The 22848-nt window shown below is 45.2% G+C and overlaps 1 protein-coding gene across 6 annotated transcripts in view; it reads right to left on the bottom strand.

Annotated features, from left to right (window-relative positions):
• Positions 1-3966: 3966 nt before the first annotated feature.
• atm (ATM serine/threonine kinase) overlaps positions 3967-22848 on the bottom strand; it is a 41610-nt gene continuing 22728 nt past the window's right edge. Inside the window, exons 27-63 of one of the 6 annotated variants that reach the window (XM_036961125.2) lie at positions 20621-20739; positions 20406-20532; positions 20036-20235; positions 19726-19900; positions 19408-19566; positions 19143-19275; positions 18925-19020; positions 18593-18764; positions 18049-18190; positions 17750-17926; positions 17414-17591; positions 17078-17189; positions 15457-15615; positions 15261-15369; positions 15091-15179; positions 14900-15002; positions 14639-14787; positions 14320-14424; positions 14095-14214; positions 13299-13533; positions 12750-12917; positions 11164-11283; positions 10826-11043; positions 10411-10618; positions 10083-10208; positions 9815-9955; positions 9512-9650; positions 8893-8975; positions 8543-8683; positions 7791-7907; positions 7309-7458; positions 7050-7215; positions 6855-6941; positions 6636-6750; positions 6459-6522; positions 6179-6327; positions 3967-4441 (exon numbers count right to left, since the gene is read on the bottom strand). In XM_036961125.2, coding sequence (XP_036817020.2) covers positions 4258-4441; positions 6179-6327; positions 6459-6522; positions 6636-6750; positions 6855-6941; positions 7050-7215; positions 7309-7458; positions 7791-7907; positions 8543-8683; positions 8893-8975; positions 9512-9650; positions 9815-9955; positions 10083-10208; positions 10411-10618; positions 10826-11043; positions 11164-11283; positions 12750-12917; positions 13299-13533; positions 14095-14214; positions 14320-14424; positions 14639-14787; positions 14900-15002; positions 15091-15179; positions 15261-15369; positions 15457-15615; positions 17078-17189; positions 17414-17591; positions 17750-17926; positions 18049-18190; positions 18593-18764; positions 18925-19020; positions 19143-19275; positions 19408-19566; positions 19726-19900; positions 20036-20235; positions 20406-20532; positions 20621-20739 — 5235 coding nt within the window. In that variant the 3' untranslated portion in view covers positions 3967-4257. Of the gene's footprint in view, positions 4442-6178; positions 6328-6458; positions 6523-6635; positions 6751-6854; positions 6942-7049; positions 7216-7308; positions 7459-7790; positions 7908-8542; positions 8684-8892; positions 8976-9511; positions 9651-9814; positions 9956-10082; positions 10209-10410; positions 10619-10825; positions 11044-11163; positions 11284-12749; positions 12918-13298; positions 13534-14094; positions 14215-14319; positions 14425-14638; positions 14788-14899; positions 15003-15090; positions 15180-15260; positions 15370-15456; positions 15616-16836; positions 16970-17077; positions 17190-17413; positions 17592-17749; positions 17927-18048; positions 18191-18592; positions 18765-18924; positions 19021-19142; positions 19276-19407; positions 19567-19725; positions 19901-20035; positions 20236-20405; positions 20533-20620; positions 20740-22848 lie in introns of those variants that run through there. The other 5 variants (XM_036961127.2, XM_036961126.2, XM_090218678.1 and 2 more) reach the window with 5 other exon arrangements.

Here is a 22848-nt window from a genome sequence, read left to right as displayed (position 1 = left end):
ATATGACTTACCACTAGAAACTGTACTGCAAAACCCCGAAATCCAGAATGTCTGGGGAGCAGTGAAGTCCAGCCCGACATTGGGCAAACACACAGGCCTTATTTGATCTGCATAGGAAAGAAAGCATAGTAAAGAATGTCTGTGCTATGAGCTTAGCCATGAGAAAAATATTACCTGCATGAAGTGCTGAAATAGTCTGCTGAGAACAACAAGAGAATGTAAGTCCTACCATTAATCTGCAATGGTTTAATGAGTCTAATGAGGGCGATGTTGTTATTCCCAGTCTCTGTGTTGTAATCATGGGTGACAATGTGGCTCACTGAAGAACGGCCACGGCTGAAGTGTGTAGATATTTGATTCCCAAATCCTGCATGTACTGTCTTCAGGATAAGAGTGACTGAAATGAAAGACAACTGAACCAGTCAATTCAAGCCTCTTCTCATTTTGCCATCTTAGCAGTGGCTTTCTTACTGCCACTCCACCGGTCAAACCTGCAGCTCGAAGTCTTCTCTTCACAGTTGAAACTGAGACTTGCTTACATCGACCAGTGTTAAGAGGTGCTTGAAGCTGTTGTCCTGTGAGCCGCCTGTCACGCAAGCTGTTGACTCTCAGAAACTTGTGTTCTGATTCTGTTGTGGTTTTGGGTCTGCCAGTCCTCTTCCTGTCAGAATTTCCTCCAGTTTCCAATTGCCTTTTGATGGTGTAGGAAACTGTACTCACTGACACCTTGGCTTTCTTTGCAATTTCTCTAAAGGAAAGACCTACACTTTTAAGGGTTATAATGGTCTGTATTTTGTTAATTGCATTTTCCCTCAACATTATGATAGCAATATACTACTTCCTGCAGTACAATACTGTCCAAATAATGCTGAAGAGTGTGTAGTAACACAGTATGTTCCAACTGCTGTTATCCAGACAGAGGGTTGGTAAGTAATCAACAAAAGTTGGGACACCTGTAGGAAACGTGAGCATCAACTTTCAAGGCTTAATTTACTTCCATTGCTCCAGAACAGCTGTATGTTGTTAACCCATTACCTTTTCCCTGAAAAAGGCCCTTTCTTATAACTCTAAAATGTACATAATTTTTCTGTTTTTGGTAACCTAAACTCTTTAAAAAAAAATTATCTCTGGAAGTTTACTTCTTACCATTTCAGGTTATTCACTGGACTTGAACTGCTTATGTTTCAATAAAAACTGGAAAAATGGGGGTGTTCTAAAACTTTTGACCGGTAGTGTATATTTCAATAATATAGTGCACATACTGTACATTATGTATGTCTATGGACTTACTCCACGATGCAGTGTGCTGCCATCACTATCCAGTATGGGGTGATGATGGAACCGCCGCAGACGTGAAAGTCCTGGAGGCTGACCTGCCATGGCCCCCAAACTAGCCTCCTGGCCCCCCACTACACAACTGAAATTGGAGACTACTCTGGTACCACAGTCTGGAGACAGAGTTTTATCAGGTGGTAACACTTTACATGAAGTTGCTCGATACCTAATTACTGAGAAAGTTTCATAATGACTTACCTATGCACTTCAGGGTCACCCCATTAACACTGGGACAGGTTTCACTGAGGAGAGTAAAAGGAATCACAAAAATACAGATGGTGTTATCAAGAGTTTAACATAACATACCGTTGGGAAATGGTGTGATATGAAATGTGATTGGCTCACATTTTTTTTACTGACGTGCTCGCAAGCTGTTGCATTATGACCCAGACTTCAGCATTAAGAATCCACTGGCATTTGTCGGCCAGATTTAACATGTGTCTCTGTGAACCCATAGCAAACAAATGAAACAAATGACCATAACACATGCTCACTGTTTTACATTCACGTTTACTTGACTATCTCACAATGCATATGGGGAAGATTACATTCTCTATACTATACCAATGGGCATAAATATAAAAACAAAATACATCTCAATCTAGATACAGTATGTCTCACCTGCTGTATCCTAAACGCTGCCATGGTGATCAGCCCATCCATCTGAGCACACCGTCCTCCACGATCCAATGTCAGACAAATAGGCTTGCAGAAGAAAACTGCAGCCACACAGCCTCACTGTAGAAAAACAAATAGCACAACACACAATGTTAAGTAAAAGAGCAAAAACAAACAGAAGTAGACACACAGTACCTGTACAGTAAAATGTCCCAGCCAGGTCTTTGTAAGGGCAGATGACAAGAGATCTGAATGGGTAAAGGTAAAGCATCCGAAAACCTATCTTCAAAAGAGTACCTCGTTTGAACCTTCTAGCGAAAATAAATTAAATTACCTCACACTTACTGTTGTACTTGGCTTTCTTGCACAAACACTAACGCTTCTCTTTTCTTATTAGCTATGATTTTTCTGATAGCTGCTTTATTAAGAAAAGTTTAACTTACAATCACTGATGTAGTTGTTATACTACCTTGAGGGTAATGCACTGACTGTAAAGTGTTCTGGATTGGAACATCTTCTAAATGACCAAAATGTAATGTAAAAATGGATTCTTACAACACTGAGCTTCATCCTGCCCTGCTGGACAGTCTCTTACCCCATCACACCACTGAGACTGCCTGACACAGCGACCATCGCCACATACAACCCCACGCGCACAGATGGAAGACACTGAAGGGTGAGGTTAAGGATGGTCAGAAGGGAACAAGTTAATTCATCAAATTGATGTGAATGATGTGCACCTACACTACATGACCAAAAGTATGTGGACACATGCTCGTTGAACATCTCATTCCAAAATCATGGGCGTTAATATGGCATTGGTCCCCCCTTTGCTGCTATAACAGCCTCCACTCTTCTGGGAAGGCTTTCCACTAAATGTTGGAACATTAGTGAGGTCGGACACTGATGTTGGGCGATAAGGCCTAGTTCAGCCTGCATTCCAATTCATCCCAAAGGTGTTTGATGGGTTGAGGTCAGGGCTCTGTGCAGACCAGTCAAGTTCTTCCACACTAATCGACAAATAATTTCTGTATGGACCTCGTTTTGTGCACGGGGGCATTACCATGTTGAAACAGGAAAGGGCCTTCCACAAACTGTTGCCACGAAGTTGGAAGCTCAGAATCATCTACAATTTCATTATATGCTGTAGCGTTAAGATTTCCCTTCACAACTAAGAGGCCTAGCCCAAACCATTATTCCTCCTCCACCAAATGTTACAGTTGGCACTATGCATTGGGGCATTCTCCTGGCATCCGCCAAACCCAGATTTGCCAGTCGGACTGCCAGATGGTTAAGCGTGATTCATCACTCCAGAGAACTAGTTTCCACTGCTCCAGAGTCCAATGGCTGCGAGCTTTACACCACTGCCCGACGCTTGGCATTGCGCATGGTGATTTTATGCTTGTGTGCGTCTTCTCGGCCATGGAAAACCATTTCATGAAGCTCCCGACGAACAGCTGTTCTGCTGAAGTTCCTTCCAGAGACACTTTGGAACACGGTAGTGAGTGTTGCAACCAAGGACAGACGATGTTTACGTGCTTCAGCACTCGGCGGTCCCGTTCTGTTAGCTTGTGTGGCCTAACACTTCGAGGCTGAGCCGTTGTTGCTCCTCGACATTTCCACTTCACAATAACGGCACACACAGTTGACCGGGGCAGCTCTAGCAGGGCAGAAATGTGTTGAACTGACTTATTGGAAAGGTGCAGTGGTGGAAAAAGTACACAATTGTCATACTTGAGTAAACGTTTTTTTTTGCTTAATTACAATACCACATTAGTCTGACAGGAAGAGGACCAAATGTATACTGGTAACAAGGTAGAGGCAGTGCTATCAGGGGGAGGTGCAGGGCCCAGTTCATGTACAAACTGGGGTAGTTCCTCCGCAGATGGTTTGAGAGGAGGGGATCTCCCGAGTCAATTAAATCTCCTGATCTCCTGAATCAATTCTCTTTAGTATCTTACATGTCAGCTATTTACCATCCAATGGTACAATGAACATATTCAAGAACAACCATTTTTCACTTCAAGTGACCAAAAAAATTCAAATTTATTTATAATTTGACACTTGATACAAAGAATTCAGAGCAACACAAGAAAACAAGTCATTTACATGTTGCATTAGAAACCTAATAATTGATTACAGTCTATTGAGTGCAGAAAGCTAAAATATCATCTGTGATTGATAAGGAAGCACATGGTGCATCAAGTATGTCAAAGCATAAACATTCATTATTCATACATAGTCTTTTGTAGAAAGCGGACTAAGATTGACCCAGGCCCCCTGGTTTCTCCCAGTATGTTAGCCCTAGACCCAGGCCTGCCAGCCGGGGAAGAGGCGGCTGAGATTATTAGGGTCCATGGCCTGCTGGATGAGGAGGTTGACCTGCCCTCCTACACTGAGCACCCTGCCATCCTCCACCCCCTTCAGCTTCTCCTGCAGCCGCAGCAGCACGCGCTCCGCCACCTTGTTGAAGCTCTGGCTATCACTGCTGAGAGAGAAGAGACAGCATATTGTGCAGCCAATATATGAGATTCGTTAAAAATGTTTATAGCACAAATGTAAATGACCAACACCAAGCCTTGCCACATGATTTTCTTTAACGAGTCCGACACGAAGGATCTACTGCTTTTTCTGGAACGGGCCCAAATCCCTGTCATTTGTGTGAAGAAAAGACAGAGAAAAAGGGGGCGGAGGTCGGGCTGCCTTCAATTGGCCAACGTGCAGTCACTCCTACCAGAGGAGCTAAATGCCTTCTATGATCGCTTTGAGGCAAGCAACACTGAAGCATGCATGAGTTCACCAGCCAACACCGGACAACTGTGTAATAACGCTCTCAGTTACCGATGTGAGTAAGACCTTTAAACAGGTCAACATTCACAAAGCCGCGGGCCAGACGGATTACCAGGGCATGTACTCAAAGCATGCGTTGACCAACTGGCAAGTCTTCACTGACATTTTCAATCTCTCCCTGACCGAGTCTGTAATACCTACATGTTTCAAGCACACCACCATAGTCCCTGTGCCCAAGGAAGCGAAAGTAACCAGCCGTAGCACTCACGTCGGTAGCCATGAAGTGCTTTGAAAGACTACTCATGACTCACATCAACAGCATCATCCCAAATACCCTAGAACCACTCCAATTTGCATACCGCCCCAACAGATACACAGATGACGCAATTTCAATCGCACTCCAAACTGCTCTTTCCCACCTGTCCACAAGGAACACCTATGTGAGAATGCTGTTCATTGACTACAGCTCAGCGTTCAACACCATAGCGTCCACAAAACTCATCACTAAGCTAAGGACTCTGGGACTAAACACCTCCCTCTGCAACTGGATCCTGCCACGCTGATCCTCAACACTGGGGCTTGTCAGGGGTGTGTGATTAGTCCCCTCCTGTACTCCCTTGTTCACCCACGACTGCGTGGCCAAACATGACTCCAACACCATCCTTAAGTTTGCTGATGACAAAACAGTGGTAGGCCTGATTACCGACAACAATGTGACAGCCTATAGAGAGGAGGTCAGTGACCTGGCAGTGTGGTGCCAGGACAACAACCTCTCCCTCACTGTGAGCCAGACAAAGGAGCTGATTGTGGACTACAGGAAAAGGAAGGCCGAACAGGAAGGAAGGCCGAACAGGTCCCCATTAACATCGACGGGGCTGTACTGGAGCGGGTCGAGAGTGTGTCCACATCACCAATGAACTATCATGGTCCAAACACACCAAGACAGTCGTGAGGAGGGCACGAAAACATATTTTCCCCCTCAGGAGACTGAAAAGATTTGGCATGGGTCCCCAGATAGTCACTTTACCCCTACCTACATGTACAAATGACCTCGACTAACCTGTATCCCCACACATTGACTCTGTACAGGTACTACCTGTATTTAGCCTCGTTATTGTTATTTTATTGTGTTACTTTTTATTAGTTTTTACTTTTGTTTATTTAGTAAATATTTCCTTAACTTTTTCTTGAACTGCATTGTAAGTTAAGGGCTTGTAAGTAAGTATGACACTAAGGTCTACTACACCTGTTGTACTCAGCGCATGTGACAAATAAAGTTTAATTTGATTGTTCAAAGGCATGTGGAGGGTTTGGTGAGTAACATCAGGACTGAGACAGGACTGAGAGTGTACTCTGTCAGGCATATGATTCCACTTGATGGTATACTAGTAGGCAGAGACCCCTGATGTAAGGGGTTTATAGTACTGAAGAGTACCTGGACTTGCGGTGGGCCTCCAAGATGTCTCCCCCCAGTGTAGAGTTGAGCGTGGACTGGAGCTCAGCCTGCTCATCATGCTGCTGCTGCAGGTAGAAGGCCTTGAGAGGGTTCATGGTCCAGTCAAACAGAGGGTCGTACAGCAGTACCTACACCACAGGGCAAAGGAACAGCAGGAGTTATCACATAAACATGTAATGAACATACACGCCAAGCTATCATACAGACATTGAGTGAATGTGAACAGTATTTATGCGTGTGTATATGTTTGTGTTTATACCTCTACAATAGTCAGCAAGGCCTCTTGAGAACTCCTCATGACCTCCATGGTCTTCTCACAGCATCTGAATGGTAGAGATGAACACAGTAAAAATGATATCCTGATTTTAAAAAATGAGCTTGAATAAAATCCCTCCAGATCTATCTCCATTGGGATTGGGTCTTGTTGTCTGCTCACCTTCTGAAAACGCCCTCCACCCCCGTTATGCCCATCCCATCCACAATATCTCTGGATAGCCTGAAGGGAACAGTCTCAGGAGTTGGGAGAATCTTGCCCTGTTCAAACGCTACACCTGAAGAGAGAAACGCATTACACCAAATACCTAAACCAAAATGTTCTCAAGACACGTTCCTCAAATGTTAACTCAGACACAGCTATTATGAGTATCCTCCTTACCCAAATCAATATGCACCAGTTCAGCTGTCTGTTCGTCTATAAGGATGTTCTGAATGTGCCTATCCCCCAGTCCAACAATGTAGCCCACTGAGGAGAACAAACACAGAAACAAAGGAATCAGATGAATAGCCAAATAAAATTGTGTAGGTATGGTAATTATTGTATTGTGGAGAGCAGAGGTGATGGTGTTTGTACCGATGGAGGAAGTGGCCACACTGCGAGTGTAGGCCAGCCGTTTTTCCAGCCACACTGCCGGGTCCAGGAATCGCTCCATGCAGAAGTACCGGAAGACAGGCCGGAAGTTCTGACACACCTCACTGAAAGCCTGGGTCTTCCCACCGGAACCAAGCCTCTGAGACTCCTACAGTAAAAACAATATGTTACTACGACATTACAGTACTACACAATTCAGCCATCAAGGGACTAAGAATAAATGAGTCAAAGTGAGACTCACCATCATCTTTTTCCGGCAGGTTATGCTGGTCCAGTCTTGGGGGCAGAAGCGTGTGTGAGCGCCCTTTTGGGGGTCTATGAGGAAATCTCCTATAGGGACGGTCCCCGAGCACCACTCTAGAACCCCACTACGCTGGGAGAAGGGCACCACCTGGGGGCAGAGACAGGGGCCTCAATCACTCCCATCCACCAAAATTGATAACAGCTCCTTAAGAATATTTGTGTCACATTTTTTTTTTTTTTTTACATATAACATAACAATGATATGATGAGGAAGAGTCAACTAAGTCATTTAACAGAAGCTCATCTCTTGTGGATCTATGTCTGTGAAATGTTAAGTTGTCTATTGTGCAAGTAGATTTATTTATTTTTATTTAAAAAACGTACCCCCCTCCCAAAACAGAAACTCTTCTACAGAGCAATTTACAGTACCGACAAATGTTTTTAAATAAGTTGAGCTGTGAGACTGGGGCAGTGACTGACCTTGTAGCGTCTGATGTTGAGTTTCCTCTTGCGTGTCTCAGTGTTGCGCTGCAGCAGCATAGAACACATGTGGAACACCTGCTGCATTACAGCATCCTGCCGCAGGTCATCCTGGCCCTGAGGATACAGAGGGGCAAAGGTCACAGGGGGTGACAAACTACATAATATCAAAATAAAACACTACACCGGAACTGACCAATTCTCTATAGGGTTTGTGTGATGGGTGCACTGCCACATGCTATGTTGAGTGAATTTACCAAAAAAGAACATCAGAAAATGGTCTAATATAAACAAATCTTTTTTTTTTCAGGGCCATCAGGTAAGAAATTCAAGACTGATTCCTTCTTGGCATTTTCCATGAGCTAATCTGTTATTTCATCATGAAACTCCAACATCTTAACTGTGCATTTATTAGGACTGGGAGCGACACGTTTTCCAGCAAATAAACAAAAAGTGAACAGTTCCCTAAAGAACGCACTCATGAAGAACAAAGCACTGGATAGTGTTTATTTTGTTACGACTAGAAACATAGGGGATCAATAATTACCCTCAGGCCAACATGGACAATAACTGAACCCACAACAGAACCTCAAGTCCTCTATTGTCTTTCACATGGCTTTGGTACACAAGGCAGTGGATTTCCCTTCAAAGGGTCGGGAAATGCTTTGAATTACATTGAACACACAGTTTACTCACACAATGACTTGCAAGGGGAACAGCGGTATAAATCTATGGTTCACAGTTCATCTCACCTTGACCAGTTGTCGTCTGATCTTCCCGTCTGATCCCACACAGTCAATGATCTTGGGCAGGTTGACCCCTCCGGCCAGGTGAAAGTGAGGCTTGAAGGACTTGATGGTCACCAGGTTGTCATATTTACCCGAGGGGTCCACCTGTTAACACAGAGACCAATATGGACACAAGTCCTTCTTACATACATCCCTTTTCAAAGCACGCCATGGGTGTGACATGGTATATACATACATTACAGTGCAAATACTATACAAACTGTCTGCAAAACATCCTATTGCATAACAAAAATCCCCTTACGTCAGGTGATAGACTAGTGAGGGATCCACAGATGATCAAACCCATTCTCTACCTTGATCTCCATTGTAGGAATGATGACATCATCTAGGTTCTTTATCTGCATGATGGGCTGGTCAGAGGGGATGAGGATGGCTTCTACAGAGGAACACAAGGTACAGTAACTTCACAAACACATTAGCATGTGGTAAAAACTAGGTAGTCATTCATGAAGGTGGTTGTGTTTATTTTATTTAGGTAAATTGACAATATTCTCATTTACAGCAACGACCTGGGGAATAGTTACAGGGGAGAGGAGGGGGATGAATGATCCAATTGGAAGCAGGGAATGATTAGAAACTCCATGACGGTATGAGGGCCAGGACACCGGGGTTAACACCCATACTCTAACGATAAGTGCCATGGAATCTTTTAATGGCCACATAGTCAGGACACCCGTTTAATGTCTCATCCAAACTACAGAGGGCAATGTCCCCAATCACTGCCCTGGGATTTTTTTTTTATACCAGAGGAAAGAGTGCCTCCTACTGGCCCTCCAACACCACTTCCAGCAGCATCAGGTCTCCTATCCAGGGAGTGACCAGGACCAACCCTGCTTCAGAGGCAAGTCAGCAGTGGGACACAGGGTGACATGCTGTGTTCAGTGCTGTAAGGAGTGTGCCATTGTCACTCACTTTTCTCTGTCTTGTGTCGACTGGCGTCCATGTAGGCCAGAGTGATGTAGGCATCACAGAGGACCTCTATGCCTCTGATCATCTGGGCTCTCTTCTTCCTGATCTTGTTCATTATACTCTGGGCCACCTCAGACCGCTCCTACAAGACATCACAACGTTCCTTCATTCTCACGCGACACACACTAAAAACAAACTCATTTCCTAAGAGAATTCCAACAAGACAGTAACAGGTCATGCACACAGTAAAGAGACCCAGTTCCCTATTTATTTTATTGGCAGTGTTTAGAGAGGTGTTGGGCTTACCAGGTCCAGTTGGGAGGAATGGCGCGGGGTGCTCTTGGACAGGCGGCTGCGGGAGAAGCTCTCGTCCTTGTTAGCGTTGACCAGAGCCAGGATGATGAAGAGGGTGTGGTGAGGGTGCTCCAGACACGACAGGCAGATCAGCTGTGTTGGATGGATGGATGGATGAACAGATGGATGGAAGGATAGATGGAAACATGCTAAGCTGAGGAAGACAACTCTATAGTTCAAACAGACTTATGCTGCCTATTGAAACATATTGAAGTCTCACCTCATTGAGAACACCATAGAAGCCCACATCCTCTGCCACTGTAGCGGACATTTTGGTCCCCATGCGGGCAGCCAACTGGTACATGAGAGGCAGAAACTTATAGGACGGGATCCTGTTTACACCTCCCTGAAGCACAAGAAATAGTCAAACAAATTGTAGTTTCTCTCATCTGAATGGGAAGACACACTAATGCCAGGTAGCCTGGGATCCAAACATAGAGATTTCAGTTTGGAATGGAGCCCAGACTAAACCAATAGTGCAACAAACAATATTGTATAAATGTAGTGAGGGTTTGGTGATATTAGTTAGTGTGATATCACTAACTCACCTTCATCATGTCATTGACTGTCTTGACGTCAGCGTTCTCCAGCCACAGTGAGGCCAGGCGGAACACCCAGGTGTCGTGCTCCTCACCCTGCTCCAGACAATGGATGTAGTTCTCCACAGCCTTACACAGGAACCTCCTTCTGTCAGCCTGCAGGTTGGACAGAGCCCTCTCATCCAGCTCCAACTCCCTCTGCACCTTCACTGTGTACCTGGGAGAGACAGGGAGAGGGAGTTGGAATATCATATACACACACACACAGTAGGTATTGAGCAGAGAGGACAGTGGAAAATAAAATTGTCACAACAGCGTGGAGGCCAACTCTCTTTCAGCATCTGTCACCTACACAAAACAAGCTGATTCAAAACCACACAAGGTTAACAGTGTTCTCACTCTCTGCTGTGAGTTTGTGTCTGACCTGTTGGTGCCGACCTTGCGCTCCCTCATCAAGTCCACCTCCTCCTTGGCCTTCTCCAGCAGAGCCTGTTTGTTCTCAAACTCAGATGACTTCATGTAGTTATCAATGCCCTGGTACTGGGCATCTGAGAACCTAGCCAGGGACAGGAAGGCCTGCGTCCTCTGGCTCTGCAGCTTGGTGTCTGAACCTATCGCATGGCCCTCGATCACAACCACTGCCTACAGGAGGTCAAACACACAGACTATCACACACACACACACAGACCCAGACAGTCACACACTATAGATCAACTGAGCCAAGGAGTGGATTATATTATATGGGCCTTAGTTTTAAAGTACCCTCTCCAGGTACTTCTCCAGGATGACCCCAGGGCTCTCCAGGCACGTCTCTGCCAGCCAGTTCCCACACAGCCTCAAGCACTCTGTGAACACCGGCACCAGGGCAGGGTTAACGTTAACCTGGCCAAGACAGAGGAACAAAATTAAGCTCTAGCTTAAACTACCTGCTAGAGTAAACTGCCTGCTACTCAGGCCCAGAATAAGATATGCATATTATTAGTATATTTGGGTAGAAAACACTCTTTCTAAAATGGTTTGAATGATGTCTGTGAGTATAACAGAACTTATATGGCAAGCAAAAACCTGAGAAAAAACAAACAGAAAGTGGGAAATTTGAGGTTTGTAGTTTTTCAACTCTTTGCCAAACCAAGATATTGTAAATTTGGTCCGATTGCAATTCCTATGGCTTCCACTAGATGTCAATAGTCTTTAGAACCTTGTTTCAGGCTTCTACTGTGAAGGAGGAGAGAATAAGAGCTGATTGAGTAAGAGGTCTGCCAGAAGGCCATGAGCTCAGTCAGGCACGCTCCCATGAGAGGTAGCGGCGTTCCATTGCATTTCTAAAGACAAAGGAATTCTCCGGTTGAAACATTATTGAAGATTTATGTTAAAAACATCCTAAAGATTGATTCTATACATATTTTGTCATGTTTCTACGAACTGTAATGGAATTTTTTTACTTTTCGTCTGGCCTGCGCGTCGTGAATTTAGATTTGTGAACTAAAGGCGCGAACAAAAAGGAGGTATTTGGACATAAATTATGTACTTTATCGAACAAAACAAACATTTATTGTGGAACTGGGATTCCTGGGAGTGCATTCTGATGAAGATCATCAAAGCTAAGTGAATATTTATAATGCTATTTATGACTTCTGTCGACTCCACACCATGGGGGATATCTGTATGGCTTGTTTTGGTCTCTGAGCGCTGTACTCAGATTATAGCATGGTGTGCTTTTTCGGTAAAGCTTTTTTGAAATCTGACACAGCGGTTGCATTAAGGAGAAGTTTATCTAAAGTTCCATGCATACCACTTGTATCTTTTATCAATGTTTATTATGAGTATTTCTGTAAATTGATGTGGCTCTCTGCAAAATCACTGGATGTTTTTGGAAGCAAAACATTACTGAACGTAATGCTCCAATGTAAACTGAGATTTTTGGATATAAATATGTACTTCATCAAACAAAACATACATGTATTGTGTAACATGAAGTCCTTTGAGTGTCATCTGATGAAGATCATCAAAGGTTAATGATTCATTTTATCTAGATTTCTGCTTTTTGTGACTCCTCTCTTTGGCTGGAAAAATGGCTGTTTTTCTGTGACTTTTTCTGTGACTACTGACCTAACATAATCAGATAGTGTGCTTTCGTCGTAAAGCCTTTTTGAAATCGGACACTGTGATGCGATTAACAACAAGTTTATCTTTAAAATGGTGTGACATACTTGTATGTTTGAGGAATTTTCATTATGAGATTTCTGTTTGAATTTGGAGCCCTGCACTTTCACTGGCTGTTGTCATATCGATCCCGTTAACAGGATCTCAGCCGTAAGAAGTTAACATGTAGACTGACTCCCACTGACCTGCTCCTCCAGAGTGTGGATCATCTGTCTCAGTAGCCCCAGAGCAAGACCCTGCTCTCCCTTCGCCCAAAACACCTGGGCCTCCTCCAGCTGCCATGACGACGCTGTGGAGCCCCGCCCCCCTCCTCCGCCATGCTGCTTCATCTGGAAAACCGCCCGCTCTGCCAGCTGGGGAGGGGTGAGGACGGCACAGGGGTGAAAAGGGCACAGCGGTGAGACGGGCACAGGGGTGAGGGGGGCACTATATAGTCATTCACACAGAGACCAATATAGTCACTCACACAGAGACCAATATAGTCACTCACACATAGAGACCAATATAGTCACTCACATAGAGACGGATGCAAATGCATGTTGTGCTGCAATATTTAAGAGAACATACCAGTAAATGGGTCAGGAGTGCTGAGTGAATCCAGACCAAAAAAAAACATGTGCACTCATTCTCCTCCTATTACGTGTAGAGTAGACACACTATACATGTGGAACACACTATATAAACCCTATACACGTATGAAACACCCCCACGGTGAGCGCTGAGCTCCAGTCTACCTGTGTGTTTCCTGCGGCGCGGGCCAGTTGGCAGAGCTCCATGAGGTGGGAGGTGAGGACAGTGCTGAGGTACTTGTTCTTTTCAGGGTCTCTCTCCTGGGAGATTAGGGTCTCCTGGGCCACAGAGCGCAGGGCCAGGATGGGCTCCACCAGCGTAAAGTCACTGTCCACCAGCAGCTGGGAGTGCTGCTGCCAATGGGAACACACCTCGGCCAGGCCTACGTCGGTCAGGGGCCTGCCACAGGCCAGGGGAAATATAACTTACATGACTTGTATTACTTAAGAGATTGAAGTATCAAAACCCTGCACTCTATAAAAAAATCTGATCATGTGTTTTTTGTATGTTTTTTGTATAATATTTGAAAGAGGGAGGAGCCTACAAGTCCCCCTGGGGTTTTTAATTGAACCTTTATTTAACCAGGAAAAGCCCATTGAGACCGAGAGACTCTTTTTAAGGTAGACCTGGCCAAGAAGGCAGCAACAATCAATACATTACATAATTAAAGCATACAACAATGCAATACAACATGACCCAGCCTAAAAAAAAGCATTTACACTCCTCTGTAACAGTCTCCCATGTTCTTTTTGTTTACCTTTTAAACAATCAGTGTTTTGTATTTTTTTATTGTGTGCAAATAAAACATTTATAAAAAATACAAAATCTCTAGGTTTGTGGATGTGCATTGTGTTGAGGTATGAGACACAGTGGGTTTCAAATCAAATATAAAATACACTTTCTATACTGTATAGATATTTGAAATTAGCGATGTTGACATGCTGGGAAGGAAGATCATACTTGGAGAAGAGTTGTCGGATGCTCTCCAGCTCACTGATCCTCTGGAGGTTCCGTAGAGCAGGGTAGAGAGAGGACACTGCCTCCAGACTGCCTTTGCACAGTTCCTCCACCTCATTGCCCCTGATGCCACACACAATTAATTTCAATGAGTATAGTTGTTTGTGTGGTGATATTTTGATGGCTGAGAGATAGTTGTTGATTTCCATGAGGGAAACCTTGTTTTACCTGGCATATTTAAGAGTTTGGTCGAATGTGGAAAACTCTTTGTCTCTCAAAGCCTGCAAGGAGCAGAACACTGACTCGTTGAAGCCAGGGTTCAATTTCTCATTCCTGAAACAAGCAAGAAGGCAAGACACCAAGGGCACATGTCAATCCATTTAGCAATATTTTCTTCACCTTCTAAAATACCACCTCAGGAACCCTTACTTTCATACCCCTTGTCTTCCAGAGGCCCCTCCCACTCACCTTTCCTATGGGCCACAGTCCTGAGGCCCCTCTCACTCACCTGTCTGATAAGTCACAACCCGAGGCCCTTTCCAATTACCTCTCTGATAGGTCACAGTCCCACTGCATGTTCCTCCAGGCTGCCTGAAACCTTAGCTCCCTTAGCTCCGCCCCCCACTCCACCCCCTCACTCTCCAGACCCCGCAGGTAGGTGGCCAGGATACTGCTCAGACCAATGTTCTGCAGACCCTGAGGGACCATTGGACAAGCAGCATTAGGTTTTGTCATCTGTCCCCAACAATGGTTTACACAGACAGAGAGAGACAATACAGATTTGGAGTTCAAACAAGTTTCTGCTTACCTCCACAATGCCCACTTGCCGTGTGCCATCAGGAAGATTGGAGTGGAGGTCGTAGGAGGTCAGAGCCTTTCCCCACATCGCCTCATGCTCATAGGTCCGAATCCTACAAAACAGACACACAAAAAGAGAATTCTCAGCTAACAAAACTTTGAATATCCAAGATAGAACAAAAATAGGATAACAAAGTTCACCTGGTGAGAGCGCTGGTCATCTTCCCACCTTCACACCCATACAGACTGTCTGGCTCCCCAATACTACGATACACCTCAATCAGTAGGTCCTAAGACATGGTACAGAAATGACAGTATGGAGCTATGCATTGGACAACAACACTAAAGGTTAATTGCAAAATCAACTCTACCTGTAGACTGATACCAGTGTCTTTGACACTCTCCTCTGACAGACTGGAGATGGTGAAGTTCTGACTGCTCTCATCAAATGTGATTCTGCGCGACGCTCTGGACGGATTTCTGTAAGCAGAGGTAAAGAACGTTGAGAACAACACAGAACAAGAAAGACATAAGAGACATCAGTATCTCCCATCATGTGTAGTGTACCTGCGGTTCTCCTCCATGTTAGTCTTGATCTTGTCCACGTAGATCTCAGAGTAGAGCAGGGCTGTGAAGTGGGCTGAGCAGGACTGGGCTGCCCTGGCCACCTCCAGGTAGTTCAGCTCCAACCAGAAGTTAGAGTGGCACACCGTACCACACAAGTTACTAGAACCAACACAACAGCATCAAACACCATACCACACAAGTTACTAGAACCAACACAACAGCATCAAACACCATACCACACAAGTTACTAGTACCAAACACCGTACCACACAAGTTACTAGAACCAACACAACAGTATCAAACACCGTACCACACAAGTTACTAGAACCAACACAACAGCATCAAACACCGTACCACACAAGTTACTAGAACCAACACAACAGCATCAAACACCGTACCACACAAGTTACTAGAACCAACACAACAGCATCAAACACCATACCACACAAGTTACTAGAACCAACACAACAGCATCAAACACCGTACCACACAAGTTACTAGAACCAACACAACAGCATCAAACACCGTACCACACAAGTTACTAGAACCAACACAACAGCATCAAACACCATACCACACAAGTTACTAGAACCAACACAACAGCATCAAACACCGTACCACACAAGTTACTAGAACCAACACAACAGCATCAAACACCGTACCACACAAGTTACTAGAACCAACACAACAGCATCAAACACCGTACCACACAAGTTACTAGAACCAAACACCGTACCACACAAGTTACTAGAACCAACACAACAGCATCAAACACCATACCACACAAGTTACTAGTACCAAACACCGTACCACACAAGTTACTAGAACCAACACAACAGCATCAAACACCATACCACACAAGTTACTAGAACCAACACAACAGCATCAAACACCATACCACACAAGTTACTAGAACCAACACAACAGCATCAAACACCGTACCACACAAGTTACTAGAACCAAACACCGTACCACACAAGTTACTAGAACCAACACAACAGCATCAAACACCATACCACACAAGTTACTAGAACCAAACACCATACCACACAAGTTACTAGAACCAACACAACAGCATCAAACACCATACCACACAAGTTACTAGAACCAACACAACAGCATCAAACACCGCACCACACAAGTTACTAGAACCAAACACCGTACCACACAAGTTACTAGAACCAACACAACAGCATCAAACACCATACCACACAAGTTACTAGAACCAACACAACAGCATCAAACACCATACCACACAAGTTACTAGAACCAACACAACAGCATCAAACACCGTACCACACAAGTTACTAGAACCAACACAACAGCATCAAACACCATACCACACAAGTTACTAGAACCAACACAACAGCACCAAACACCATACCACACAAGTTACTAGAACCAACACAACAGCATCAAACACCATACCACACAAGTTACTAGAACCAACACAACAGCACCAAACACCATACCACACAAGTTACTAGAACCAAACACCGTACCACACAAGTTACTAGAACCAACACAACAGCATCAACAGGTACAACCTAACAAAGAGAGGGGCGCAGTAGATTTTATAGTCGTACAGGTCAGGAAGATAAGAGCAAATGCATCTACAAACCTATCAGATCCTAGAGGTCTTTGTTGCTGCCTCAGATAGTTAATGACAGAGAGCATGGTGCGCAGAGAGGCCTTATCCAACGGACCCTGGTTGGAAATGTCCGACTCTCCTGCTGAAATAATAAAAAACACTAATGACCTGATCTTCAGGAGAAAAACCTAAAGTCAAACATACACAGCGAGCAAGCGAGAGAGCTAGAGAGAGAGAAAGAAAGCTAGAGAGAGAAAGAGCTAAAGAAAGAAAGCTAGAGAGAGAGGGAGGGAGAGAAAAAGGGAGAGAGAAAGAGAGAGAGAAAGAGCTAGAGAAAAAGGTTGAGAGATGGAGAGTAAAACCCACCAGAGTCTGAGAGGAGAGGAGTGGTGGAGCGGCTAGAGGCCCGGGCACGACTGAAACAGCTGGTGAAAAAGTCCTGGATGTGTGTGGAGAGGAGCTTCCTCCAGGAGCCGTCAGAGTCCCCCAGCAGGATGTCATGGATGATGAGCGGCAGCACCCTCTGGCAGAAGTCTGTTTTCACCTGAACACATGGGAAAGGATAGGGGTTAGAGACAGGGATATCTGACTGGAAAGATGAGTCGAAATTGAACATGTGTTTACAACGGCATAGCGAGAGATGAACAAGAAATTAGCATTAGCACAAGTGCTGGCCTAGAGATATAACAGCCATGCCCTCACCAGACACAGTGGCCGGGAAAGCAGCAGAGTTTCACTCCTGACCCCTCCACTGTCCAGCAGAACTATGCAGAGCATCTTCAACCAGGCCTTATGGCCGCCAGCCTCAGGCACCCACAGGTCCTGGCTCTCCAGCCGCTCCCTAGCCACCAAGCTCACCTCCTCACTCATCTCGACCACCTGCACAGGTGAATGGATAATTAACGCACACACACTAACACATGCAAACAAATTCACACACTACGAAATTCAGACACACATACGAGGATGTGATATTTCAGGTCTTGAAAAGTCTGCCCAACCTTCTTCTTGGTAGACCTAAAAGGGTTGAGGTAAGCCAGCATGGGGTCACGGTTGTCTTTATGGATCTCCCAGAAGTCAGCTCCAGCCTGAGTGGCCAAGATGTCCTTCAGACTCTGGACAGCAGCTTGCCTCACCTCAATACTGACACAAAAACACATGGGACCACAACAAAACATGACAGCATGTCAAGACACACTCACTATATGAAAACCATATGACAATACAGTGGCTACTTCCCTGTGCTAAATTCAGTGTTGAATTAGTAGGAAAGTACTTTAGGGCCATTAGATACAGTATATGGCAGGGCTCTAAACTGCTACCATTATGGTCGCATATGCTCCTAAATATTTTACTGTGATACCTGGAATTGTAATTTGGGACCACCAGTGCCCCTAAAAAAATGTAAATGTATTTTGTAATTGGTGGCAATTATCATAATTTATACCTATAATATTTTTCTAGAATTCTAAATCTACATTTTTTCAACTTTGGAGCAAATGTGCTCTTTGAAAACATGTCAGCGTAGACCCCTGTATGGTGTACCAGTGGTGTGTGAGGGCGTTGTTGATGCAGTTCAGGGTGATGTAGAGCCACTGTGGTTCCACTGAAGGGAAGAGTGATACAGCTCTGGCATTGAGCTGGTCCTTCCCATGGAGCAGAGCGATGGTGGAGAAATCCACAGGCCCCAGCTCTCCCAGACAGCTCCCTGCAGCCTCTATAAAAACATAGGCACATGGTGAAGGAAAAGACTAAGACCCTTTTCACACAACGGTGCCAAGCCGGCCGAAACTACTTCCTATCACACAAACAATTATTGATGCTTTCTTGGGAAACATACGCAGTGCCAACTGTGAGGTTGTGGTAACCATACATACCTAAGATGTCTCTTCCTCCAGGGTGATTGGCTGCTAGCTTACAGAGCTGTAGTAGGTTAAGGACCAGCAGCACCAACACACTCTCTGCAGGGTCCGCTAGAATGAAGAAGTACAGAGATAGGATTCAAAAAGGGCAAACTAACACACACTCATCCCCACACACAGATACATGGGTCTGGTAACATATCTAGACTACAGTAGCCCTCCCCCTCTCTGACCGAGGCACTCTCTCAGCAGCGGTCTGATCTGGCTCTTGTTGTTGTGGAGCTGTCTCCTCAGGTCCTTCAGCCCCTCCAGTCTGGTCAGAGGCAGGGAGTCACAGGAAGCCACAGACAGGAAGTGGGCTATCTCCTGTGGACGAGACACAGAGAGGCTCATGGGATGTGGCAATAGTGTGACAGAAGTGTGAATCAGCTGTAGAGGTCATACATGAGTGGTTAGAGGGTGTGTGCTGTGCCGTGTGTGTGAAGGGGGTGTCCTTACCTGTCTGAGAGTGAATTTCCCTGTGCTGTACTTCAGTGTGTGCTGCACGGCCCTCAGCTCTCTGAACTCAGGTCGGTCTGGGAAGGGCTCTAACTTCTGGATGGCACTCTTCAGCTTGTCCTGACTCTCTACGACCAGGAACTTCAACAGACTGAGCACCTGAGAGAGAGAGGTCAACAGAGAGAAAGAAAAAAATAGTGAGAAGAGAGGGGAGAGAGAAGGAAAAAGAGAACAATGAACAGGGTAATACCTACTTGGAGCAAATTATTATTTGTCATATAAATAGTCTACTGGCCAGGTAATACAACCATGTCTTACCTGCTGTGAGATAGCAAGTTGGGTTGTCACCTGGGCAGTGAGAGTACCAACGATAACCTGTAGATGGCTCTCCACAGCATCGTCACAGAATTGCACTGCCGTGCGACACACAGAGGTCAGTAGGTCACAACACAGGGAGAAACTACGGCTGGACACCTCGTCCAACTGGGCCGGCCTGTCAGAAAACAAGAACAGGCAGAAAAACAGTTAACTACTAGAGAGAGCAAAAATGCTGAGTCACTCCATTGGATCTGTGTGTGAGCAGCAGACTTTGTGTGTGTGTGTGTGTGTGCGCGCGTTCACCCCTAACCTGCTGTTGATGTGGTGGATGAGTGTGTAAATTATGTCTCGGAGGACGAAGGCCCAGGCTCCCCCCAGGCCGTCCTTGACCTCCTTGAGCAGCAGGCTGACAAACAGGTGGTACATCAGCAGGATGCGGTGCCTCTCGTAGGCATTTATCGTCTCAGCTGCCTTCTGACACACCGCCAGTAGGATCCTCTGGATGGAGATCTAGAATCACAACACAAGAGGATCACAGAATCCGGATTCCTTTCCAGATTAAACGTTTTGAAAAATTGGGCTCACGAAACCACAACTTTGTAAAGCCATATTCTGTTCCATTGTGTAACAACATTATACAGCCATTGCAATACAATGATGAGAGCAGAAGAGCATTTTACCGGAGTCTTGGATAAAATGGCCACCAGGGACTTGAGATTGGCACTGTGACACGAGCTGAGATAGTCCAGTGTGGCTTTTATGACATAGGAGTTGAAATAGGGTGGGTTTGGGGCTGGGTCCAGTTCCCTACAGAGAACATATTAACATCACAGTCAATGAAAAGGTTCTGAATGCAAGTAAGGGTGGTTGTGGAGTGATGTGTAGTGAACATTACCCTATGAACCTTCTCAGGTCCCCTCTGCCCCCCTCCTCAGTAGCAGCCCCTTCATACAGGGTCATCAACAGCTCCACCACAATGTCTGACAGGTTACTGTGAATCAGGCTGTCGATTTGCTGTGGAAAGTCCAACAGTGATACAGTAAGATAGGTCTGTGAGAGAGACAGACATTAAAGATTGCTTTTACAGTTTCTAATGCAGGTTCACTTGACTGCTGCGGATTGTAGCTAGCTCAACCTGAAATGGTTGTATGGTGGGAAAATGAGAAACTCTTATGAACATACGCTGTATAAGCCTTAAACCTGTACATTCCCACAGTCATGTTTCTGTCATGTCAGAAGAAGCTAGTGTTCTTCCACTCTTGTGTATCTTAGTCACACGCACCAAAGACAAAGGGCCGTCTGAAAGTGACCACAATTTTTGGTCCATCCTGTTCTTTTTGTAACTTTCAAGAGCACAGCTGTGTGGAGATATGGAGAGACCAGAGGCTAGCTTGAGCAGCAGCAGCTAGATAGCTTACAAACAAGTGACAATGCCAGTTTTGTTACCATGTTCCCATCAGGCTCTAACACATTCGCTAAACAGCCACGTAGACAAAAGGTTATAAAGGTTGAGACCCAAATCTTGCTAGTTGGGCTGTTAACTCTGCACCATTGAGTGAATTGTGAACCGCTCCAGAATAATAAAGTAGTTATTTGAAGAATCTACAGTCTCTCTCTTCCTTTCTGATTAGAATTTCCACGACAATTCTTGGCGACGAGGTTGGATTGGCCAACTCCGTTTGCTGATCGGACACCAAGGTTAACAGCACGCAGGGGCTGCATTAGATGTAGTTCAGAGAGCCTACACTTCGCCTGAGTGGAGCAGAAGGGACCCGCCGCGGACCTGCCAGGGAGCGTCAGTGGACAGATACGCCATCCCGAACAATCAAATTAAGGGTGAGACTGACTTTCTTTAAAAGGACAACTAAAGTACACATTAAAATATATATATCGTCTTAGTGACAGAAGACTACTGTGTGTAGAGGAGAATGCGGTGTGTGAAGAAGACCTTGTCTTAGTGACAAGGAGGTCTCCACTGTGCGTGGAGAAAACCTGTTTTATAACAGAGGTATTCCCGTGTAAATGCGCATTATTTGGCAAAGTACTTAATTAATTTTAATTGAGATTCCAATCGTCAGATGTAAATGCATGATGAAAGTGTTCCAGGACAGGGTCCTGAAGTACTATAGATACCAGGACAGGGTCCTGAAGTACTATAGATCCCAGGACAGGGTCCTGAAGTACTATAGATGCCAGGACAGGGTCCTGAAGTAGTATAGATGCCAGGACAGGGTCCTGAAGTACTATAGATGCCAGGACAGGGTCCTGAAGTACTATAGATGCCAGGACAGGGTCCTGAAGTACTATAGATGCCAGGACCGGGTCCTGAAGTACTATAGATGCCAGGACCGGGTCCTGAAGTACTATAGATGCCAGGACCGGGTCCTGAAGTACTATAGATGCCAGGACCGGGTCCTGAAGTACTATAGATGCCAGGACCGGGTCCTGAAGTACTATAGATGCCAGGACCGGGTCCTGAAGTACTATAGATGCCAGGACCGGGTCCTGAAGTACTATAGATACCAGGACAGGGTCCTGAAGTACTATAGATACCAGGACAGGGTCCTGAAGTACTATAGATACCAGGACAGGGTCCTGAAGTACTATAGATACCAGGACAGGGTCCTGAAGTACTATAGATACCAGGACAGGGTCCTGAAGTACTATAGATACCAGGACAGGGTCCTGAAGTACTATAGATACCAGGACAGGGTCCTGAAGTACTACAGATGCCAGGACAGGGTCCTGAAGTACTACAGATACCAGGACAGGGTCCTGAAGTACTATAGATACCAGGACAGGGTCCTGAAGTACTATAGATGCCAGGACAGGGTCCTGATGAAAGTGTTCCAGGACAGGGTCCTGAAGTACTATAGATACCAGGACAGGGTCCTGAAGTACTATAGATACCAGGACAGGGTCCTGAAGTACTATAGATGCCAGGACAGGGTCCTGATGAAAGTGTTCCAGGACAGGGTCCTGAAGTACTATAGATACCAGGACAGGGTCCTGAAGTACTATAGATACCAGGACAGGGTCCTGAAGTACTATAGATACCAGGACAGGGTCCTGAAGTACTATAGATACCAGGACAGGGTTCTGAAGTACTATAGATACCAGGAC

The sequence above is a fragment of the Oncorhynchus mykiss genome, chromosome 24 (genome assembly GCF_057628025.1).
Source record: "Oncorhynchus mykiss isolate SJ-2025 chromosome 24, ASM5762802v1, whole genome shotgun sequence".
In the NCBI taxonomy this organism is placed as follows: domain Eukaryota; kingdom Metazoa; phylum Chordata; class Actinopteri; order Salmoniformes; family Salmonidae; genus Oncorhynchus; species Oncorhynchus mykiss.
Note: the sequence above shows the minus strand (reverse complement) of the source record. Positions and strands in the feature narration are given on the sequence as shown.